The following is a 21,202-nucleotide window of genomic DNA, read 5'->3' as shown; positions in this document are numbered from 1 at the left end:
GATGATGAGGATGAAGACCTTTATGATGATCTACTTCCACTTAATGAATGGTAAATATATTTTCCCTTCTTTACAATTTTCTTAATAACGCTTTTTTGTCTAGCTTGCTTTATTGTAGGAATACATATATAATACATATAACACAGAATCTGTGTTAATTGGCTGTTTATGTTATTGGTAAGGCTTCCAGTCAACGGGAAGTTGTTAGTGGATAACTTTTGCTGGAGTCAAAAGTTATATGCAGATTTTTGATTACTTAGGTTGTAGGCAACCCTAACCCAGTGTTGTTTAAGGGTCCATTGTATTCAGTTTCTTTCTTTCCTTCTGTAATCTGTTAATTAGTCAGCTTCGAGCTAAAGTCTCCAACTAACCAGATGTTCCCCCAGATCCCTTTGTCCTTTCTGTGCAAGATGTTGAAGGATGGGCTGGATTGATGTGGAATTTTGTCCTAACAAAGTCTATGTGTTCATGATGAAGAGATTACTTAGAACTGATCTCCATAGCTGATTCCCCATTCATGCTTTCCAAGAGTAATAAGTATTTGAAATTTTATATTTTTAAAATATTTTTCTAGAAAGGAGGAATTAAATGCTTGGGATTGATTAAACCCATCAAATAGAAGTTTCTCCTTTTCAGGTATATGAAGGGTAATCTGGAATAAGGACAAACCCTTTCCACTGCCCTATCCATGCCACCATTGCAGAATTCATTCACTGCTGAATTCTGCTCACTCAACTCAGACCTATTTAGGGTAATTTGGTGAAATGATGCCCCTCTCTGAACCTCAGTGTACCCACCTATAACATAGAGTGATGAAACAGACCAAATTCTGAATCTGAAAAAATGGGATCCCTGAAATAATTTTTAAAATTGAGCATGTGCCTGCATGTTGCAATTCTTTGAGAGCAGATGCCCAGTTATGATTTGAATCTTAAATGGCTCTCAGTCCTCCAAAAATGATGCAAACCACTAGGAAAGAGGAGGGAACATAGGCCCAGAGGCAAAAGAGATGCCTCCCAGTTTCTCCCTCTGTGCATCAGGAGTAAATCTTAAGTTTGGTTATGTCATCTCCTGGCATTGAACTGTTTTATGGTTTCCCCTTGCCTTCAGTACAAAAATGTAAACTTCTCAATATGGCTACATCAGGGAGCTCTGGAGCCAAGGTGGCTCTTCAGAATTGTTCCAAATTGAGGGAAGAGACAGGCTTTTATTTCCCCCACATTCACCAGCTATTGTATACAGTCTACCCAGGGAGAGGCCGTGAACTTGGACAAGGCAGTTCTCTTTGGCTAGATGTCAAGTAAAGAAACAACAGTGCAGTTGAAGCAAAATGTATGGGTTTTAGCAAGAGGGGAGGGATTTTTGCAGAAATGGGTGGAAGAACTTACTTATTGGGCTCCATGTAGGATTGTATTTTTCCTGAATCCCTCCTGTTGCAGTGGAAAGCTAAAGACCATCTTTTTTCCTTATTAAAGTTTTCCCTTTGTGTGTGTACTTGTGCCTGAGGAAGGAGGTGTGTATTTATTCTAAGCATTAAACAATATATTTTTGACACACAGACTAATCTTACCTGAGAAAGAAATCCAGAGGAAGAGGAAAGAAAGAAGAGGAGGGAATGGCACTTTCCCAGGTAGAAGTCATATTCTTTTTTTTTTTTTTTTTTTTTTTGAGACAGAATCTCACTTTGTTGCCCGGGCTAGAGTGAGTGCTGTGGCATCAGCCTAGCTCACAGCAACCTCACACTCCTGGGCTTAAGCAATCCTACTGCCTCAGGCTCCCGAGTAGCTGGGACTACAGGCATGCGCCACCATGCCCGGCTAATTTTTTCTATATATATTTTTAGTTGTCCAGATAATTTATTTCTATTTTTAGTAGAGACAGGGTCTCGCTCAGGCTGATCGATATTCTTAATTGATTGTTCTGTCCTCTTCTTCCTGAAATGCCTGATTTTGGACTTGGTAATCTCTGATTCTGAAGTGTCCTGCCTAACACGTATACGCATACCTAGGGCCTTCCCTCAGTTCCATCTACATGTAGATTCCATCTCACTGTGACTCAGTAACATGGAACTTTGGAAGAAGCTCCATTTAGATGATTGTTCTGGGAAGGGTTTTATTCCCAGGAATGGATTGGAGGTGGGGAGTAAGTAGGCTCCATGGTGTCAGTGAGATTGGGTGGTAGAGACTGTTTACAGACCTTATCTGGGTGCCCTTTCAGCTATTTATAAACCAGGATTAAAGAAACTGCATATGTAAGTGATTTATTAATGTGCACAAACACCTGGAAAACTCTGGAAAAGAAGACTGATGGGAGAAATTTGCTTTGCTTGATTTTGTAAAGCATTTGGGTGAAACTAAGCAGTTGAATAGTGTGTTTCTGGCTCCAAAATATTAATAATTTGGAATAGAATGGGAAGTTATAAAGTTAGGTTGTTTATTTGAATCTTTTCTTCCTTTTGTATCATAGGCATTTATTGCTATGACCTTGACTTGTAATGCTGCTTTTGCTGTATCCCATATGTTTTGTTGTGTTGTGGTTTTATTTTTCTTTATCTGGAGATATTTTTTAATTTCATTTTTTATTTCTTCTTTGACCCAGTGGTTGTTCAAGAGTGTTTTGTTTAATTTCCTTGTATTTGCAAGTGTTCTCATTTTCCTTTTGTTATTGATTTCTAGTTTCATTCCACTGTGGTTGGAAAAGATGTTTGGAATGCATTCCTTGTTTTAAATTTGTTAATTACTTTGTGACCTAGCGTGTGATCCTGGAGAGTATTGCATTTGAGAAGAATGTGTATTCTGTCGCTGTTGGAAGGAATGTTCTGTATATATGTCCATTAGATCCATTTGGCGTATAGTGTTGTTCAAGTCTGCCATTTCCTTATTGATTTTCTGTCTGGCTATCTATCACTGAAAGTGGGATATTGAGTCTCCTACTGCTATTTTGTTGCTGTCTATTTCTCTCTCCGTATCTGTCAATATTTGCTTTATATATTTAGGTACTGTGATGTTGGGTGCATATATATTTATAATTGTTATGTCTTCCTATTGAATTGTTGCTTTTATCATTATGTAATGATCTTATTTCTTTCTTGTGACAGTTTTTGATTGACAGTCTGTTTTGTCTGATGTAAGTATAGTCATCATATGCTCTCTTTTCATTATCATTTGCATGAACTATTTTTCCATCCATTCACTTTTAGGCAGTGATATGTCTGTCTTAGTCCATTTGTGCTACTACTAATATAACAGAAAACAGATGCTCCTTGACGCATAACAGGGTTATGTTCTTTCAAAATTCTTTGTTTTGGGATTTTGACAATTTAATTACAATATGTTTCACCATACACCTCTTTATATTCAACTTATTGAAGGTATTTTCTGTGTCATGAATCTGGATGTCAATTTCCCTTCCAGATTTATGGAGTTTTCAGTCAGTATTTTTAAAGTAAGGTTTCTATTCCTTTCTTGTTCTCTCTTTCTTCTGTGATTAATGGTGCCCCATAAATCCTGTAGGCTTTCTTCACTCTTTCTCATTCATTTTTGTTTTTGCTTCTCTGACTGGATAATTTCAAATGACCTATCGTGAACTTCATTGATTCTTTCTTTCTGTTTGATGAATCTGGCTGTTTGAAGCTATCTGTTGAATTTTTCATTTCAGTAATTGCATTCTTCAGCTCTAGAATTTTGTTCCTTTTTATACTTTCTCTTTGCTGAACTTCTCATTGTATTCATGTATTTTTTTCCTGATTTCACTTAGTTGTCTGTCTGTGGTCTCTTTTAGATCACTGAGTTTCTTTAAGATGATCATCTAGAATTTTTTTTATTAAGCAATACTTAGATCTTCTTTTCTTTAGGGTTAGTTATTGGAACTTTATTTTGTTTTTTATGTTGTTTCCCTGATTTTGGGGGATGCTTGTAGCCTTGTGTTGGTATCTGCACATTTGAAGAAGCAGTCACCTTTCTCAGTCTTTACAGATTATCTTCAGTAGGGAAAGCACTTCAATAGTCAGAGATTCTGAACAGACCTGTTCATGGGGCTGGTGGGCAGACTGGCTGGTGGTTTTTGCAGTAAGACCTGCTTGCAAGGTCCACAGGATGATAGGACTGCTGTCAGGTTTCACAGGCAGGTAGGCCTGGTGCTGGAGGCCTGCAGCCAGAGGCCATGGGTTGCCTATTGAGATCTGCATGCTGATTGCTGAGGGCCTCCAGCCCTTTATTAGCTACCCCAAGCAATCTATCCATGCCAGTTCCCTCAGTGTTCTAAGTGAGGTGTGACAGAAATAGGCCCCTCAGATGTCACCCAAAAGAGCTTTGAAACTCAGATACTGACATTGCTCTCTCCTCCCATTAGAGAACTTAATTAGCCTAGGGTATCTCTTGGTGTTATACTATGCCGGCTTGGGAGGTGGGTGACGTGGGAAAAGTGAAACTGTTCTTGTTATTTTCAGTGTGTCTTTTCCACTTGCTGGAAGAGTTAGTATTGTTAAGATGGCAGTACTCCCCAAAGTGATATAGAGATTCAGTGCAGTTTCTTTCAAAATCCCAACCGCTTCTTTTTTTTTTTTTTTTTTTATACAAATGGCAAAGCCAGTCCTAAAATTTGAACTGAAAATCCAGATTGGATTTTGGGGTAAGGACCCCAAATGACCAAAACAATCTTGAAAAAGAGGAATGAAGTTGGAGGAGTTATAATTCCTGACATCTAAACTTACTACAAACTTAGCATAATCAAAATTGTGCTTCTGGCATAAGGATAGAAACACAGGTCAATGGGATAGAACTGAGAGTCCAACAGTTAGGCCATACATCTATGGTCAGTTCATTTTCTGCAAGGGTGCCGGAAACATTCAATGGGAAAAGAATAGTCACAAACAAATGGACTGGGACAACTGAATATCCACATATAAGAGAATAAGAGTGGCCCTTTACCTCCTATTCATATAAATAAATTCAAAATGAATCAAAGACCTAAATAAGAGCTAAAATTATAAAATTCTTAGACAAAAACATAGGGGTAAATCTTCATGGCCTTGAATTTGGCAATGGATGTTTAGATATGACACCAAAAGCAGAAAAGAAAAAGTAGATGTATCTTCATCATAATTAAAAACTTCAGTGCATTGAAGGACACAGTCACAAAAGTGAAAACATGATTTACCAAATGGGAGAAATTTTGTGCATATCACATGTCTTATAAGGTCTAGTGTCCAGAATATATGTAGAACACCTACAACTCAACAGGCAAAATACAGATAACCTAATTAAAAAATGATTTAAGGACTTCAATAGTATCTCTCCATAGCAGATATACAGATGGCCAGGAAGCACATGGAAAGTTGCTCAGCGAAATTAGTCATTAGTGAAATGGAAAATGAAAACCACAGTGAGATACCAATTCACACCCACCAGGATTTGCTATAATAAAAGAGAAAATAAGAAATGTTGGTAAAGATATGGAGAAATTGGAATCCTGATACATTGCTGGTAAAATGGTATAGCCACTGTGGAAAAAAAAATTGGCAAATCCTCAAAAAGTTAAACCATATAACCCAGCAATTCCTCTGCTGGATGTATACCCAAAAGAATTGAAAACAATTATTCAAACAGATACTTGTAAACAAATGTTCATATACACTGTATACAATAGCCAGAAGATGGAAACAACCCAAATGTCCATCAATGGATAAATGAATAAATAAAATGTAGTACAGTCATGCAATGGAATATTATCCAGCCGTAAAAACGAATATGCTACTGATACTTGCTACATCATGGATGAACCTCAAAAGCATTATTCTAATTGAAAGAAGCCAGATATACAAGGTCACGTATTTTATGTGATTCCATTTATGTGAAATGTCCATAGAGACAGAAAGCAGATTATTGGTTGCCAGGAACTGTGAGGAAGAGAGAATGGGGAGTGCCTACTTAGTGGGTACAGAGTCTCCTTGGAAGTTGATAAAAATATTTTTGAAATGGACAGAGGTGATGTTTGTACAACATGGTGAATGTACTAAATGGCACTGAATTCTATACTTTAAAATGGCTAATTTTATGTTACATAAATTTCACTTCAGTTTCTTAAAAAATAAAATCAGTGATAAATAACTTGCTTAGATTATCTCACATGGATCAGGAGAACACTCATTCCAGCCAAATCAGTCCTTACACCTCTCTTCTGTTATTTTATGTGAAAATAAATCTTCGTACGTCTACGCTGTGAAATGTGTTTTCATTTCAGGCACTGTTTACATTCAAGGATGTGGCCATAGAATTCTCCCAAGAGGAGTGGGAATGCTTAGACTCCGCTCAGAAGGCTTTGTACAGGGATGTGATGTTAGAGAACTACAGGAATCTGCTCTCCCTAGGTAAGGATAACTCCCCTCCAGAAATTAGTAACTGCACTTGTATATCTTTGCGTATTCCCTTGTGAGTCTCTTGGCAGCCCCTGACTTGCTTGTCTGACTGTCCAATTCCTGTTCTAAAGGGAAAGACTGAAACTGTTTTGATTCACAATGGAAAGGATTTATAATGTGTCATATGGACTTTAAACTTCCCCTTTCTGCCAAAGTTCTGCACATTTCAGATTTGATAAATGGTGGTTCCAGAACATTGGTAGTCACAAAACCTTGTAACAAACTTTTAAAAGTATCTGGTTTTGCCCCTGTGCTTTTATTCAGTAGTTCTTGGAAGAGAGCTAGATATCTGCACATTTAAAATAATCTCTAAGCATTCAGAAGGATGGAGTCAGTTGACTAATTTGTGAAGTAGTTTTCTAGACCCATCTGTAATGTTCTATCTTCTTAGCTAAACAAAAGGCTGGGAATCTATTCTGGAAAAGCACAGTATATTGTGTTCCTTTTTCTTTATAAGTGGAAATCTCTCCTGAGCTGAATATTCTCTTCATTTTGGAACAAGGGAAAGATGCCTGAACTGCGGGGAGTGATGTGAAATGGGGAAAAATCCAAGTGGGTGGAAATGTGAACACAAATAACAGCTCAGATGGGTACAGAGAAAGCTGCTTCATTAAATATTGTGTGGGAAACTCCTCAAATGGGAAAGATCTGTGGGAAAACAAAAGTTTATTTCTTATGAGCTCTCAAAGGAAGCTCCCCTACACACAGACTCACTCTCTCTGTCTTGTATGGTTTTGTTAAATTCCCACTCCCCTGTGATGCCTCAACTCACGTGGACACAAAGGAAAATGCTTTATAGTGACCTGTAATACCCTATTATCTGGCCCCTCTTACAGTTAGTTTTGGTCCCCTGGCTTTGAGAGGGACCAAGATGGCTGTTTTGAAGGACTCTCTCTTTGTATATTTGATTTTATCTGATACTCAGTTCTCAGTCCATACAGATCAGAACTGAGGCCCTTGTAGTCCTGGCCCCAGAGCCTATTCAGTTTCTGTTCACAGTTCATGTACTTGTAAGACTTTCTAAGGAAAGTGGCGAAAACAGTGGGCCTGCAAAATTTATCTGAGCTTCCCTGAAATTTCATGGGGCCCTGTACCTGTTCAGGCCCCTTGACCATCTCTTCAGAACTGCTTTTGCCACATGTGAATAAAGAGGAGTGGAGCAGATCTTTTGAGATTGTTACTCAGCAGTAATAAAGACTTGACAGGGAGATCCTTTTTTTTGATTCTCATTCCAAAATGGGAATATATCTCAACCTTTTAGACTTTCACCCTGCAGGCCATGGGCAGAGCATACCACCCTTCTCAAGAACCATAGAAAATCTGATCCTCTTATGCTCCCATATCTTGTATTTTTCTACCTCTTCCAGCTTTCTACCCTGTCCAGAAACAAAAACAGACCTTTGTTGCTGGTCTTCCTGATTTCATATTCTAAGATTTTTGCCTCTGAAACTTGCTTTTGAAATATACATTCCTAGGGTCTGAAATTTTATCCTCTTTTTCTGCTAGGGTAACCCTCCTTTAGGTGGTGGACAACTTCTAGTGAACTCATCCATGGAAGGGGCTTATTTGGTAACAGAAAATTCTCTTTCCTCTATTTTCTTTTTTTTTTTATATTAGACAAGGTCTCGCTGTGTTGCCCAGGCTGGTCTCAAACTCCCACCTTAGCTTCCCAGGTAGCTGGGATGATAGGTGTGTGCCATGGCAACCATCTGGTAACGTAAAATTCTTGAAAGAGAATGATTAACCTCTAACTGCAGTGGTCCCAGCCTTTTTGGCACCAGGGACTGGTTTCATGGAAGTCAATTTTTTCACAGATGGGCGTGGGGGGTTGGGAATGTGGCGCTCAGGCAATGATGCGAGCAATGGGGAGCAGCTGTAAGTATAGATGAAGCTTCGCTCATTTGCTTGCCTGCCTGCCACTTACCTCCTGCTGTGTGCCACCCCCATTCCTAAGTTTCATGGAAGACAATTTTTCCACGGACAGGAGGATGGGGTACAGCAGAGCTCTGCAGCCTGGTCCCTAACAGGCCACACACCAATACTGGTCCACAGCCCCCGGGGTTGGGGACAGCAGTCTTACAGTATCCTGCTTACGTTCAGAAGTGCCTCTTGAAGCCATTGAGTAGACTGATCTGCATGTCCCAGAATACTGACAAAGCATCAGGAGAACCTGAGTGATAAGTGCTTTCAGTCCATCCGGCTTTTTTGGAAGTTACGGTGTTTCCCAAGGGCAGGGTGACAATGTTGTTTAGACATATAATGATCATCCACTTGGAGCCAGCAATAAAAGGTGTAGGAATTTATCCTAGGGAGAGCACTGTTGAAGTTCACAACTTCATATCCGTGAGAATGTTGACTAAACTGTTGTTCGTGCCACCATCGTTCATCCCATGTATGTGCTATTGTACGTTCTGCTTCAACAAATAAGATTTTGATGCTCTCATTGAGGGAACTTATAAAATTGAATGATGTCTACATATAAAAAATCTGTAACTTGAGGCACTCACACTTTCATCAATCATGAGTTACGTATTTCTTATGATACTCTTAGTGTTTTTTGTTTTATATTTACAATGTGTGGGGCTGTGGGATGAAGGAATGAATATTATTTTATATATTTTACAAGAAGATTTCTTTCTTGAGTGTTTACATCTGAACATTAGTTTCCCCCAGAACATATATAACCTCCAGAATTTTGTTAAAAGATAGTGCTGATTATTCCTTTTATGTATTTCCTATAACTTAATACTGACTATTAGCATATACTTTTTGTAACAGACTTAATTTTTCAATCAATTGTAGGTTCACAGAAAAATTGAGTGGAAGATACAGAGATTTCCCATATGCCCTCTGTCTCCACACATACATACCCTCCCCCATTATCAACATTTGCCAGCACAGTGTTAACATTTGTTACAATTGATAAACCTACATTGACACATCATTATCACCCGAAGTCTATAGTTTACATTAGGGTTCACTTATATTATATGTATCCTGTGGATAATTGCACTGCCCTAAAAATTCTGTGTTCTGCCTGTTCATGTTTTCCTCTCCCTAACACTTGGCAACCACTGATCTCTTTACTGTCTCCATAGTTTTACCTTTTCCAGAATGTCATATAGTTGGAATCACAGTGTGTGGCCTTTTCAAGTTGGCTTCTTTCACTTAGTAATATACATCTAAGTTTGTTTCATGTCTTTTCATAGCTGATAGCTCATTTCTTTTTAGTACAGAATAATATTCTGTTTCATTCCATTGCTTATAGAATGATAACCCTAAAGTTGTATTGACATACCACAGTTTGTATGGATATACTACAGTTTGTTTATCCATAAAGTTGAAGGACCTCTTGGTTGCTCCAGATTTTTGCAATTATGAATAAAGATGCTATAAACACCCACATTCAGGTTTTTGTGTGGACATAAGTTTTCAGCTGCTTTGGGTAAATACCAAGAAGTGCAATGGCTGGGTCTTATGATGTATGTTTAGTTTTGTAAGAAACTTCAAACTGTCTTCCACGGTGTTTGTACTATTAATATTTTGCATTCCCACCAGCAGTGAATAACCATTTCTATTGCTTTACATCCTTACCAGCATTTGGTGTCCATGTTCTGGGTTTTAGCCATTCTCATAGACCTTTGGTATCTCGTTTTAAAATATGTTTTTCTCCATTAAAATCTATTGCGTTTTTTGAATTGAGAATTTTTGATAACTTGCAAACACTTTTTTATTAACTTAGTGTTTTAGTCACAGAAATACCATTAAATTGACTTGCCATATTTTTTTATATAAGATACATTGCTTTTTCAATAGTATATGTGGTTTTCTAAAAATAACTTTTGGGTTTTATTTTAATTTTACAGATTGTACATTTTTCGTGACAAATACTTAGTTCTAATAATTATTCTCCCGTCTGTATTCATCATGTACATCTTGGTATACTAACCTAGTATTTTAAAAATCTCATTTTATGGGACTCTGAGGCAATTTCTTAGACTCTGTGGTGTCCTCACCATTATTGCTTATAACATTTGTGTTTTCCAGACAATTTCTTAAGTTCTTGGAATTGCATGTTTCAATTAATCCATCAGGACTGTTTTGTTTCCTGTTCTTTTCAGCTAAATTCCATTAAAAAGCTCACCTGGTCCTTGTTGACCCATGTCCTGGTGCTTTTCTAATGTTCTGGCTGTTACTTTTTTATGTTGTTCACCATTTATCTGTACATCAGCCTCTTCCCTGAATTTCCATGGCACTGCCAAAAATTGTTTCTGTACTTAAATGCTGCTACCAACACTGTACAAGCCATTCTGTGCTCTGGGTCATTTAGTAATCACTTGTGAGGATCTTTGTGAAGTCAGAATTCATTACTTTTGGATAAGTGCACATTAATTTCCATTGATTCATAATAATAATAACTTTGTATCTACTAATACAGATAATAAGAGCATTCCTCCTGTCTCATATGTCTGGGATTTTGATATAAAAGATCCAAAGATATGATTTCAAACAATTAAAGAAGGCCAGAAAAAAAGACTCTGTTATTTTTATGTAACAAACAAGGAGGACACTGGGACTAAACAAATCAACATGCTAAAATTTGTAAATTCTATTTTAAAAATTTATAATTTAGTTCTTAACTTACTTTTTACCAAATACAGTCGCATCCCCAAAGAGCTTAGACTTTGGCAAAAGCTTCCTGCTAACTTCATTTCTGCCTTCCACCCTCTCTGTCCCCCCAGCCAAGGGATTGTCATCCTGTACCCATGTCCACCCTCATTGCTGGACTCTTGATAGGATTTCATGCATCCATGTGTGTTTATACTGAGTGAACTCATCCATTCTCTTGATGGCCATTTCCAGGTTTTTGCTTTTGGGTCCTGCTAAGAACATTCTTGTACATGTCTTCTGGAATATATATAGAATTTGTGAGATATTTACTTTGATAGATTTTAGAGCAAACACTGGAATATATATAAACCTGCATTTTTCCTACATTACATTTTTGATGATATATTCTGAATGTTATCTACTTTTGCCCTGTTCCCGTAGTATGGTTTCCACAGAATGGGTCACTATTAAGCCACTTTCTAAATCAATTCCTCTCTTTTTCCAAGATCAGGATTTTAACTGTCTTAGTACAATCATATTCTCACAGATTTGCATGCAGAAGCTTTGCTCCCATAATGCTGCTTATTCCTTACCTTTCACTCTTGCTTTTCTAAATCCCTGTCTGGGCCTTTCCTCCAGTTTTTCTTTGATCTAGATGGACTATACTGGTAGGTCCTAGTATATTAATTTTGAGCACCTTGGCAACCCAGTTTTCATAAGACATAACCCTCCCCTCAGTGCACATACTGGCTGAGAAAAGACCCCTACTCATGTACAGGACAGCTTGCTCAGGACAGAAACATGTTCAAGACATAACTCAAATGCTGTTACCTGGGAGCGGTGGCACTGTCACACTATAAGTGACACACCTCAGGTCCTATATCTCCCTTGAAACATTTCTTCTTCCTAAGCTCCTGGTAGTTGCTGTGATCTGTTGTAATCTGTATTGCCTGGGTAGGCAATGGTGCTTAATGCTTTATGAATATGGCATCTTAGCCTTCACACTTGGGTTCAAATGCTGGCTCTTAACAATTGCTCCCTGTGTGAGTTAAGGATAGATATATAAACCTCTTGGGTCCCTTGTTTTTATTTGAAAAATTGTAATAATTTTTAAATAAGTTAATGCTTTTGGAGGGCTTAGTGCATTGCATAGCATATAGTATGGACTGAAAAGTTATGTCTGTTAATAAGATATATCAACTTTCTGTCATGTTGCTTATGAGATTGGCCTTTCCCTGCATTATATCTTATATGTTTTCTTTTTTTAAATTTTTTTCTGATCAATATTTTCTTTGACCCCAGATAATAAATTTTCAAAGCACACAGCTTTTATTATATATTATATATTTTTTGGCCATAGAACTGGAGGGTTAGGTGACACCTTCATAGTTAGGAAGTTGTTCTATATACTGTTTGTTATATAACTGCAGGCACAAAATTATGATAATAATGTGTATTTACCTAAACCTGATATTTCAAAATTCAGTGATTCTCAACATATTTCTTATTTTTCCTGTTGTGTGCTCCTTCAGCAATGAGAGTTCCTCCTTCAGTTCTTAAGCAAGAACTCTTTGGAATTCCACAGATAATAATGTTGTATAATTGTGATTGCTATTAGGTTGCCAGCTAGATTGTCACAGATTACTACAATGTTTTATTTATTTTTATTATGATTTACAGATGGTGGTTTTTCAGTATACGTTATGCAATATAATGGCCATGCACAAAATGTTAATGCTGCAAAATGCACATTTTATATGGGTATAGGTAGTTTTATAACATATTCAGATTTACAATGTTGTAAATTCTTATAATGGCATTTAATTATTAATAAATTCTGCCTGATTTTTCTTGAGCTACTTTTTTGCAATCATGAATTGCCATTTTTTATATTTTTATTACATAAGTTTGGGTGTGCTTTAGCTTTTATTTCTGTATAATAGTCATCACTAAATAATGCATCATTATTTGCTTCTCTTCAAATATGAGACAGCCATATAGCTGTGCCAATTATTGTGTTTTTTAGGTGATGGTGTTAAAATATCCCTTCTTTCAGGGCGTATATGAGTTTACATAGTATAAGTGTTTTGGATATAGTATGTTTCAAACTGTACTGCCCTTAAAATAATTTGAATTACATGTTTCATTGCTATATTACTTTCTTATTGAGGACAACCATGCCCTTTGTGTTCCTAAACATTAGAAGACCATGGTTGAGAAACTTCATAACCCTGTTCATTATAAATATTATTTTTTATAACATGTATTTTAATGTAAAATATTTATCTTCCAACTCTACACAATGGAAAGCCTATGGTTCTTTATCTTTCAGATGTTTGTGAGGAATTATCAAAAGAAGACATTAATAAAGAGGAATTATACCATCTGGTGATACTGGAAAGAAATGAAAGCCATGGCATCAAGGAAGTCTGGAAAAATATGTGTAAGTTTGACAGCCCATGGGGATATGATACAAGAAATTACAAAGGAGTGCCTTTTACCCATAACAGAAATCTCATTTATAGAAAAGATCAACAACATAATAAATCCTCAGTTAATTTTTCTTTAAAGCAGAATGTTTCTGTAAGAGATAATACCTACCAACATTTTGTACATAGCAAGCCATTCATAAGGAATTTGTTAAAACTGAAAAATAACATAAGCTATACTGGAAACAAGTATGTGAAGTGTTTTGAAAATAGGATTGGATTAAGCCTAAAGGCACATCTTGCTGAACTGCAGAAATTTCAAACTGAGGAGAAAACTTATGAATGTAATCAAGTTGAGAAGTCTATCAACAATAGTTCCTTAGTTTCACCACTTCAAACAATTTCTCCTAGTGTCAAAAACATTTATAATAAATATAGGAAGATTTTAAAACCCCCTCTGTTACCTACACAGTGCAGGAGAACACACATCAGAGAAAAATCATACAAATGTGATGACTGTGGAAAGGCTTTTAGCAAAAGTTCCAACCTTACTAATCATCAGCGAATTCATTCTGGACAGAGACCGTACAAATGTAATGAGTGTGGCAAAGCCTTTAACCAGTGTTCAAATCTCACAAGACATCAGAGAGTCCATACAGGAGAGAAACCATATAAATGCAATGTATGTGGCAAAGTCTGTAGTCAAAATTCAAATCTTGCAAGTCATCAGAGAATGCATACTGGAGAAAAGCCTTACAAATGTAATGAATGTGGTAAAGCATTTATCCAGCGTTCACATCTTTGGGGTCATGAGAGAATTCATACTGGAGAGAAACCTTACAAATGTAGTGAATGTGACAAAGCCTTTGCTGAGCGTTCAAGCCTTACTCAACATAAGAGAATCCATACTGGAGAGAAACCTTACATATGTAATGAATGTGGCAAAGCTTTTAAGCAGTGCTCACACCTCACTAGACATCAGAATATTCATCCTGGAGAGAAACCACACAAATGTAATGTGTGTGGCAAGGCTTTCATCCACAGTTCAAGCCTCCTGGAACATCAGAGAATTCATACAGGAGAAAAACCTTACAAATGTAATAAATGTGATAAGGCTTTTATCAGATGTTCACACCTGTGGGGTCATCAAAGGACTCATACTGGAGAGAAACCCTACAAATGTAGTGAGTGTGGTAAAGCCTTTACTGAACGTTCAAATCTTACTCAACATAAGAAAATCCATACAGGAGAGAAACCTTACAAATGTAATGAATGTGGCAAAGCTTTTACCCAATTTGCAAACCTTACTAGACATCAAAAAATACATACTGAAAAGAAACATTGTAAACATAAAATACATCGTAATGCTTTTATCCAAAGTTCAAACCTTGGGCATCATCAGAAAACTCAGAGAAAAACATAACAAATATAATGAATAAGACAAAACTTAAATGTTCAAGCCTTATCAACATCAGAGACTCCACTATGAAGAAAAGCCATATAAAACTAGTATATGTGGAAAGGCCTTTAGCCAGTGCTCACACATCACTTGACATTAGTATACATGTCTTTGAGAGAAACCCCAGAAATAAAATGTGTATGGCAAGGCTTATCCAAAATTCAAGCCTTGTGGAACATCCACAGAGCTCTTATTGTAGAGATACCTTACAAATGTAGTGAATATGATCAGCCTTATAAAATATTTACATCTTTGTGGTTATGACAATATATTCAAGATGGAAACCATACAAATATGTCAAGGCCTTTAAGCAATGGTCTGACTCAGGATATACCAAAGAATTCATAATGGAGAGGAACATTACAAATGTAATGTGGTAAATTGTTTAGCCAATTCTCTCAATGGATTACATATACAAAAATTTATTCTAGGGGGCACTAAGTCTCTATTCCTTCTTGAGGATTAACTGATTTCATGTTAAATTCCACAGATGATTACAAAGTGAAAATCATTTAAAACTCATGAGATAATGTGTGTCAAAAGAACAGGGACATCTGCAGAAAGATCTGTCTTCACTTTATTTATTTGAGATTTCTTAAGAAGGCTTTGTTATTGATGAATTACAACTTGACATTTGAAATCTGTTGATGGTATATCTTCGTTACATGACTTTCGTGTATCATGATTGTCTCAAAGAAGGGATTGATAAAATGGAAGGGCCTAAATATACAATATAGTATAAATGTGAGAGCATGGGAGTGAAACAATAGAGTTAAAACTGTTATCTAAGTTACCATGCTTTATGTAGTCAGGACCCCTTTCCTGATTTGTTGATACGACTGAGAACTTCTGTTGATTATAGGAAAGGTAAGCTTACTGTACAAGATGACCAGGAAACACAGCCGGGCACAGTGGCTCACACCTGTAATCCTAGCACTCTGGGAGGCCGAGGCGGGTGGATCGCTCGAGGTCAGGAGTCCAAGACCAGCCTGAGCAAGAGCGAGACTCTGTCTCTACTAAAAATAGAAAGAAATTATCTGGCCAACTAAAATATATATATAGAAAAAAATTAGCCGGGCATGGTGGCGCATGCCTGTAGTCCCAGCTACTGGGGAGGCTGAGGCAGTAGGATCGCTTGAGCCCAGGAGTTTGAGGTTGCTGTGAGCTAGGCTGACGCCACGGCACTCGCTCTAGCCCAGGCAACAGAGTGAGACTCTGTCTCCAAAAAAAAAAAAAGATGACCAGGAAACAGAAAGAATAGGCCTGAACATTGAGAGAATGAGATTTTCATGGGAGCACAAATGATGGGTTACTAGGGACTGCATATGTGGCAGAAATAAATGGAGGGGGAATGATGGTCACCATCTCCTTTGAAAGGTAACAGCTATTGCATATCACACATTATTAAAAATTGATCTTATTTTTGAAACTGAAGATATTACAGAATGATCATCATAGAAGACAGTTAAAAGAACCAGAGGAGAGTGTTTGTAAAGCTTTCACATTTGGCCACTGAAATTGTATTTTGATATCATTTTATTAGAATATGTTATACTTCTCATGTCTTAATTAGTACAGTATAATCATTTGAATAACCCTGAGTGAATCATGCCATCAACCCAAGCATGTCCTACCTCTTTAAGGCTCTTCATAATGAACATTAATAATACATCATTTGGCTCTCAAGGTTGAATGTCTCCAATAGCAATTTCTTTCCATGTTAGATTCAAATAATATGCAATTTTGGGAATATATATTCATAATTTACACTTGAGTCATTTTCTCCACACTCTGCCCCGGATTATTTCTATGACTGTGATAAAAATATCATACCATAGCAGTGTAATAGACCCCTAAAACCTGTCTTCTCCTTCATAAGTATGCACTGTATGATTATATTTTTACATGCCTGCATTTCTACATGCGTTTTTTTTTTTTTTTGCAAGAATGGCATGCACTTTCTTCTACATCAGTGAAAATGCAAATATAAGCATGTGAAAATATTAGTAAAGAAAATTTCAGAAATAAGGATTAAAATAACACCATCTCTTTTTTGTACTTGGATCACTCAGTGTAATAATTTGAAAAGATCAATGTTCACGAGTTTCCTCTTAATAAATATTCACAATGGGATTTTTTTTTTCTTTTAGAAACTAGAAACTTCATGTATTTACCCCTAAAACATTTTTTGTTCATTTGCACTTGTGGCCACTCCACTGGAATAGGATGGAACTCCACACAAAATTTGGTTTAAACTTCAAGACTGGTGACACCATTCATGGAAGTGTTAGGAGAATATTTATTACATGAAGCTTTCTGAGAAGAACAAAGCAGATTTTCCACTCTGGTTCAAAAATGGCTAGAAAGGCCCGGCGCGGTGGCTCACACCTGTAATCCTAGCACTCGGGGAGGCCGAGGCGGGTGGATCGCTCGAGGTCAGGAGTTCGAGACCAGCCTGAGCAAAAGCGAGACCCCATCTCTACTAAAAAAAATAGAAAGAAATTATCTGGCCAACTAAAAATATATATAGAAAAAAATTAGCCGGGTATGGTGGCGCATGCCTGTAGTCCCAGCTACTCGGAAGGCTGAGGCAGTAGGATCCGCTTAAGCCCAGGAGTTTGAGGTTGCTGTGAGCTAGGCTGACGCCACTGTACTCACTCTAGCCCGGGCAACAGAGTGAGACTCTGTCTCAAAAAAAAAAAAAAAAAAAAATGGCTAGAGAGCAGAGTGAAAGATGACTGGCTTGGGGTGTTACAATGATTACCTGGTGGGACTAGAACGAGGTTACCCAGATATGGTTCAAATTTCCAGCTGGTGCCAAAAGAGACATACAATAAAATTTGCATGTTTTAAGTGTGCAATATAGTGGGATATGTTACTGGAACATTCATTAGTATGTAATAACTTACCATTGCTGAGTAATATCCACAGTTAGTTTATCCATCCTTCATCATTTAATGGAGATTTGGGCTCTTTGCACTTTGTGAAGTTAGGCTATTATGAAAAATGCTGCTATGAACAATCTTTTATAAGATGTTTTTGCATATACATGTTTTCACTCAGGTATGTTTGTAAAAGTGGAATTGCTGGGTCATATGGTAACTATGATTATCTTTTTGTGGAACTGCCAAACTTTTCCAAAGCAGCTGCTCCATTTTACATTCCCACCAGCAATATACAAGTGTTCCAACTTCTGTACTTCCTAATCAACTCTTGGTATTTGTAGTCGTTGGATTATTAGTAGTAGTAGTAGCAGTAGTAATATAGCCTTCTAGTCATTTATAGGTGATATTTCACTGTGGTTGGATTTGCATGTCTCCATGACTAATATTAAGCATCTGTCCATATGCTTATTGGCCATCTTTGGAGAAATGTCTATTCATATCCTTCACTCTTTTTTTTTTTAAATTGAGTTGCTTGTGTGTTTTTGTTGTAAGAGTTCTTTTATATTCTGAATACTAGACCCGTATGAGATATATAATTTACAAATATTTTCTCCACTCCTGTGTATTGTTTGCTACATTCTGAATAGCACTCTTAATTTTGGTGAAGTCAAATTACCTATAATTTTTTGGCTACTTATTTTTTGGTGTTGTATCTAAGAAACTGTTGTCTAGCCCAATGTCATAAAAGTTTACATCTGTTTTCTTCTAAGAGTTTTATAGTTTTACCCACACACTGGCAAAACTTGTCCCATAGCTGAGATTAAGGGAACATTGGCTATGTGTGTGAAGCTGTTAAAAGAATGAGAAAAGTCATTATATTGGCTTCCTCTCTGACATACATAAAAAGCAAGGTGTAGATAGAATATTATATATGGTATTCTCTTTGTTACAAAAAATCTGAAAATGTATAGATAGTAACCTATTGAAGAAAATGAAAGGTTTGAGAAGGCAGATTGGAATAGAGATTGTCATATTTTTTAATATAATTGTGACTTGAGACTCAAAATAATTTTATGTGGAAAATGCAATGAATAAAAACACTAAACAAATTGAAAACTGTAATGTAACCAAGATAGAATTATTTTATGTTTTTTGAAACAAATGTAACCTTAAACATTTTAAATGTTCACTCTCAATTGAATATATTCTACATTGCCAACTAAATCCTGTTGCAGTCTCTACTACTTTATTGAAACATTTAATATAGGCTCCCCAATTCTGAAAATCTCTGAGTTATAACAGTTATATTAAAATATATTTGGAGGTGATATTAAACTATTTCCCAACTACTACCCTTTTGCATTTCTTTAAGATAGGATGGCATGAATGAAAAACATCTCAAATGGATTTTTTTAAAATTTTCCTACCCTGATGGTAGAATCAAAATATCTATATTAAAACGTGGAGAAGCACTTTTGTTTGTTTAGATACAAATAGAGCTAAAAGGAAATAAATCTGTAAGTTAAAAAACCCTAAGGACTGTTTAATAATTTTTGTCTCATTTGGAACACCTAAGAGACTGGCCGTAGGTTACATGGAATATTAGACTCTTGGGATAAAGAACAAAATCAGTTTATATAATCTGTCTTCCCAAAATTATGTTTACTTCCTTGTCATCTAATATTGGTAAGGGGCATTTTAATTTGGGCTGTACCATGTTTTGTCTAACTTCTTTTATTTACCTTCCTCTGTTCTTGAGATGTGAATATACAATTTGAAAATTCCCGTTCTTCATTAAAATTGCGCTGTCCACTTAACAGAATTACCTAATAATACTTGGAAAGAATTCCTGAAATTATTGCTTCCATATAAACAAAACCTAAATATGAAAAGGGTTTTGCCCCTCATCCTATACCCTTCTTAGTCATACCCCAGCCATCTGTATTCTCTTTAAGAAGAACGTGGCCAGGCGCGGTGGCTCACGCCTGTAATCCTAGCACTCTGGGAGGCCGAGGCGGGTGGATCGCTCAAGGTCAGGAGTTCAAGACCAGCCTGAGCAAGAGTGAGACCCCGTCTCTACTAAAAAATAGAAAGAAATTATCTGGCCAACTAAAATATATATAGAAAAAATTAGCCGGGCATGGTGGCGCATTCCTGTAGTCCCAGCTACTCGGGAGGCTGAGGCAGGAGGATCGCTTAAGCCCAGGAGTTTGAGGTTGCTGTGAGCTAGGCTGACGCCATGGCACTCACTCTAGCCCGGGCAACAGAGCAAGACTCTGTCTCAAAAAAAAAAAAAAAAAAAGAACGAGAGCTGAGTGCTAATCGAGGCAGAGTAGGCAGAATGGACTTCCCAGAGGACCTGTCACATCCCAAACCGCAGCCTCTGGACTTGGTGTCATGTGAAACTGATAAACCGCCTACTTGTTTTAGTCACTTTTCCAGGTTGTCTATCACTTACAAATAAAAACTTCTACCTGACAAGTGAGATTATTATTTTGTGTTGGGAATAGAATAGAGCATTTGAGAATATCTTGAATTTTTGTTACTTAGAAAAACTTCATGAAAACCTTTTGTCACTGCTGAGATGGGTCTGTGTAGCTCATGTTGCCTGAAATAACACAATGTAGAATTTATGACCTATGCATTGCAGTAGCTTTCTTCTTTGCATTGAAAAAAATGCATGCATTTATTCTTTCAGCATGAATGCACAAAGTGCTTGCTCTCAGGAGTTATTCTAATCACTAATGATCTAGCAGGAAACAAAACCAATTCCCTGCCTTCAAGTACTTTATGTTCGACAAGGGTAAGTGAGTGATAATAAAATATGGTGATATTGATAAGTACAATGAAGTGTGTATGTATAATAACATGACAGGATGTCCTAATTAAACAATGTATTCAGGCAATGCCCATGTCATAAGTTGATAGTTGAGCGGAATCATTAATGAATTGAAGGAGTGTGTCATGCAGATACAAATGGGGAAAGGTAGTTGAGAAGAGGAAATAGAAGGAGAAGATTGCCAGGATGGAAGCATAATTTACAATGATTGAGGAATACCTGCAATCAGTGTGTGACTTGTGAGGTATATGAAAGTAAGCATTTATTGGAAACATTTTTAGTTAGCAATTTTTTATTTTTCAGGACTTAAAAGTCAAAACTTACGTAAACTGGCTGTGTATATTTTTGCATGCTAATTCTTTTAACAACAAAATTTCCCTAGAGGGCTTAAGGTATAAGTAGACTTGAGATATAGGTAGACTTATCCAGAATGATGACGACTTATTTGCAGAATACACAGATAAGCAGCCTTTACAGCAGCCTTTACTACCAGGACATGAGGGTGGGGTAGGGTAATGAGTTAATGGAAAGGTAGTAAATATCATTTGTCAAAACTATCTGAAA

General features: G+C 36.8%; 1 protein-coding gene across 1 annotated transcript; it reads left to right on the top strand.

The window, feature by feature from the left end:
- On the top strand, positions 1 to 15,880 carry ZNF677 (zinc finger protein 677). Its single transcript, XM_045532683.1, has 4 exons — positions 1 to 50; positions 1,560 to 1,630; positions 6,241 to 6,367; positions 13,359 to 15,880. Exons 2-4 carry the CDS (start codon positions 1,616 to 1,618, stop codon positions 14,876 to 14,878), a joined length of 1,662 nt encoding a protein of 553 aa, XP_045388639.1. The 5' UTR covers positions 1 to 50; positions 1,560 to 1,615; the 3' UTR covers positions 14,879 to 15,880.
- The last annotated feature ends 5,322 nt before the right edge of the window (positions 15,881 to 21,202 follow it).

Source organism: Lemur catta, chromosome 19 (genome assembly GCF_020740605.2).
Source record: "Lemur catta isolate mLemCat1 chromosome 19, mLemCat1.pri, whole genome shotgun sequence".
Classification (NCBI taxonomy): Eukaryota; Metazoa; Chordata; class Mammalia; order Primates; family Lemuridae; genus Lemur; species Lemur catta.
The sequence above is the reverse complement of the archived record's forward strand: the minus strand, read 5'-3'. Positions and strand labels throughout refer to the sequence as shown.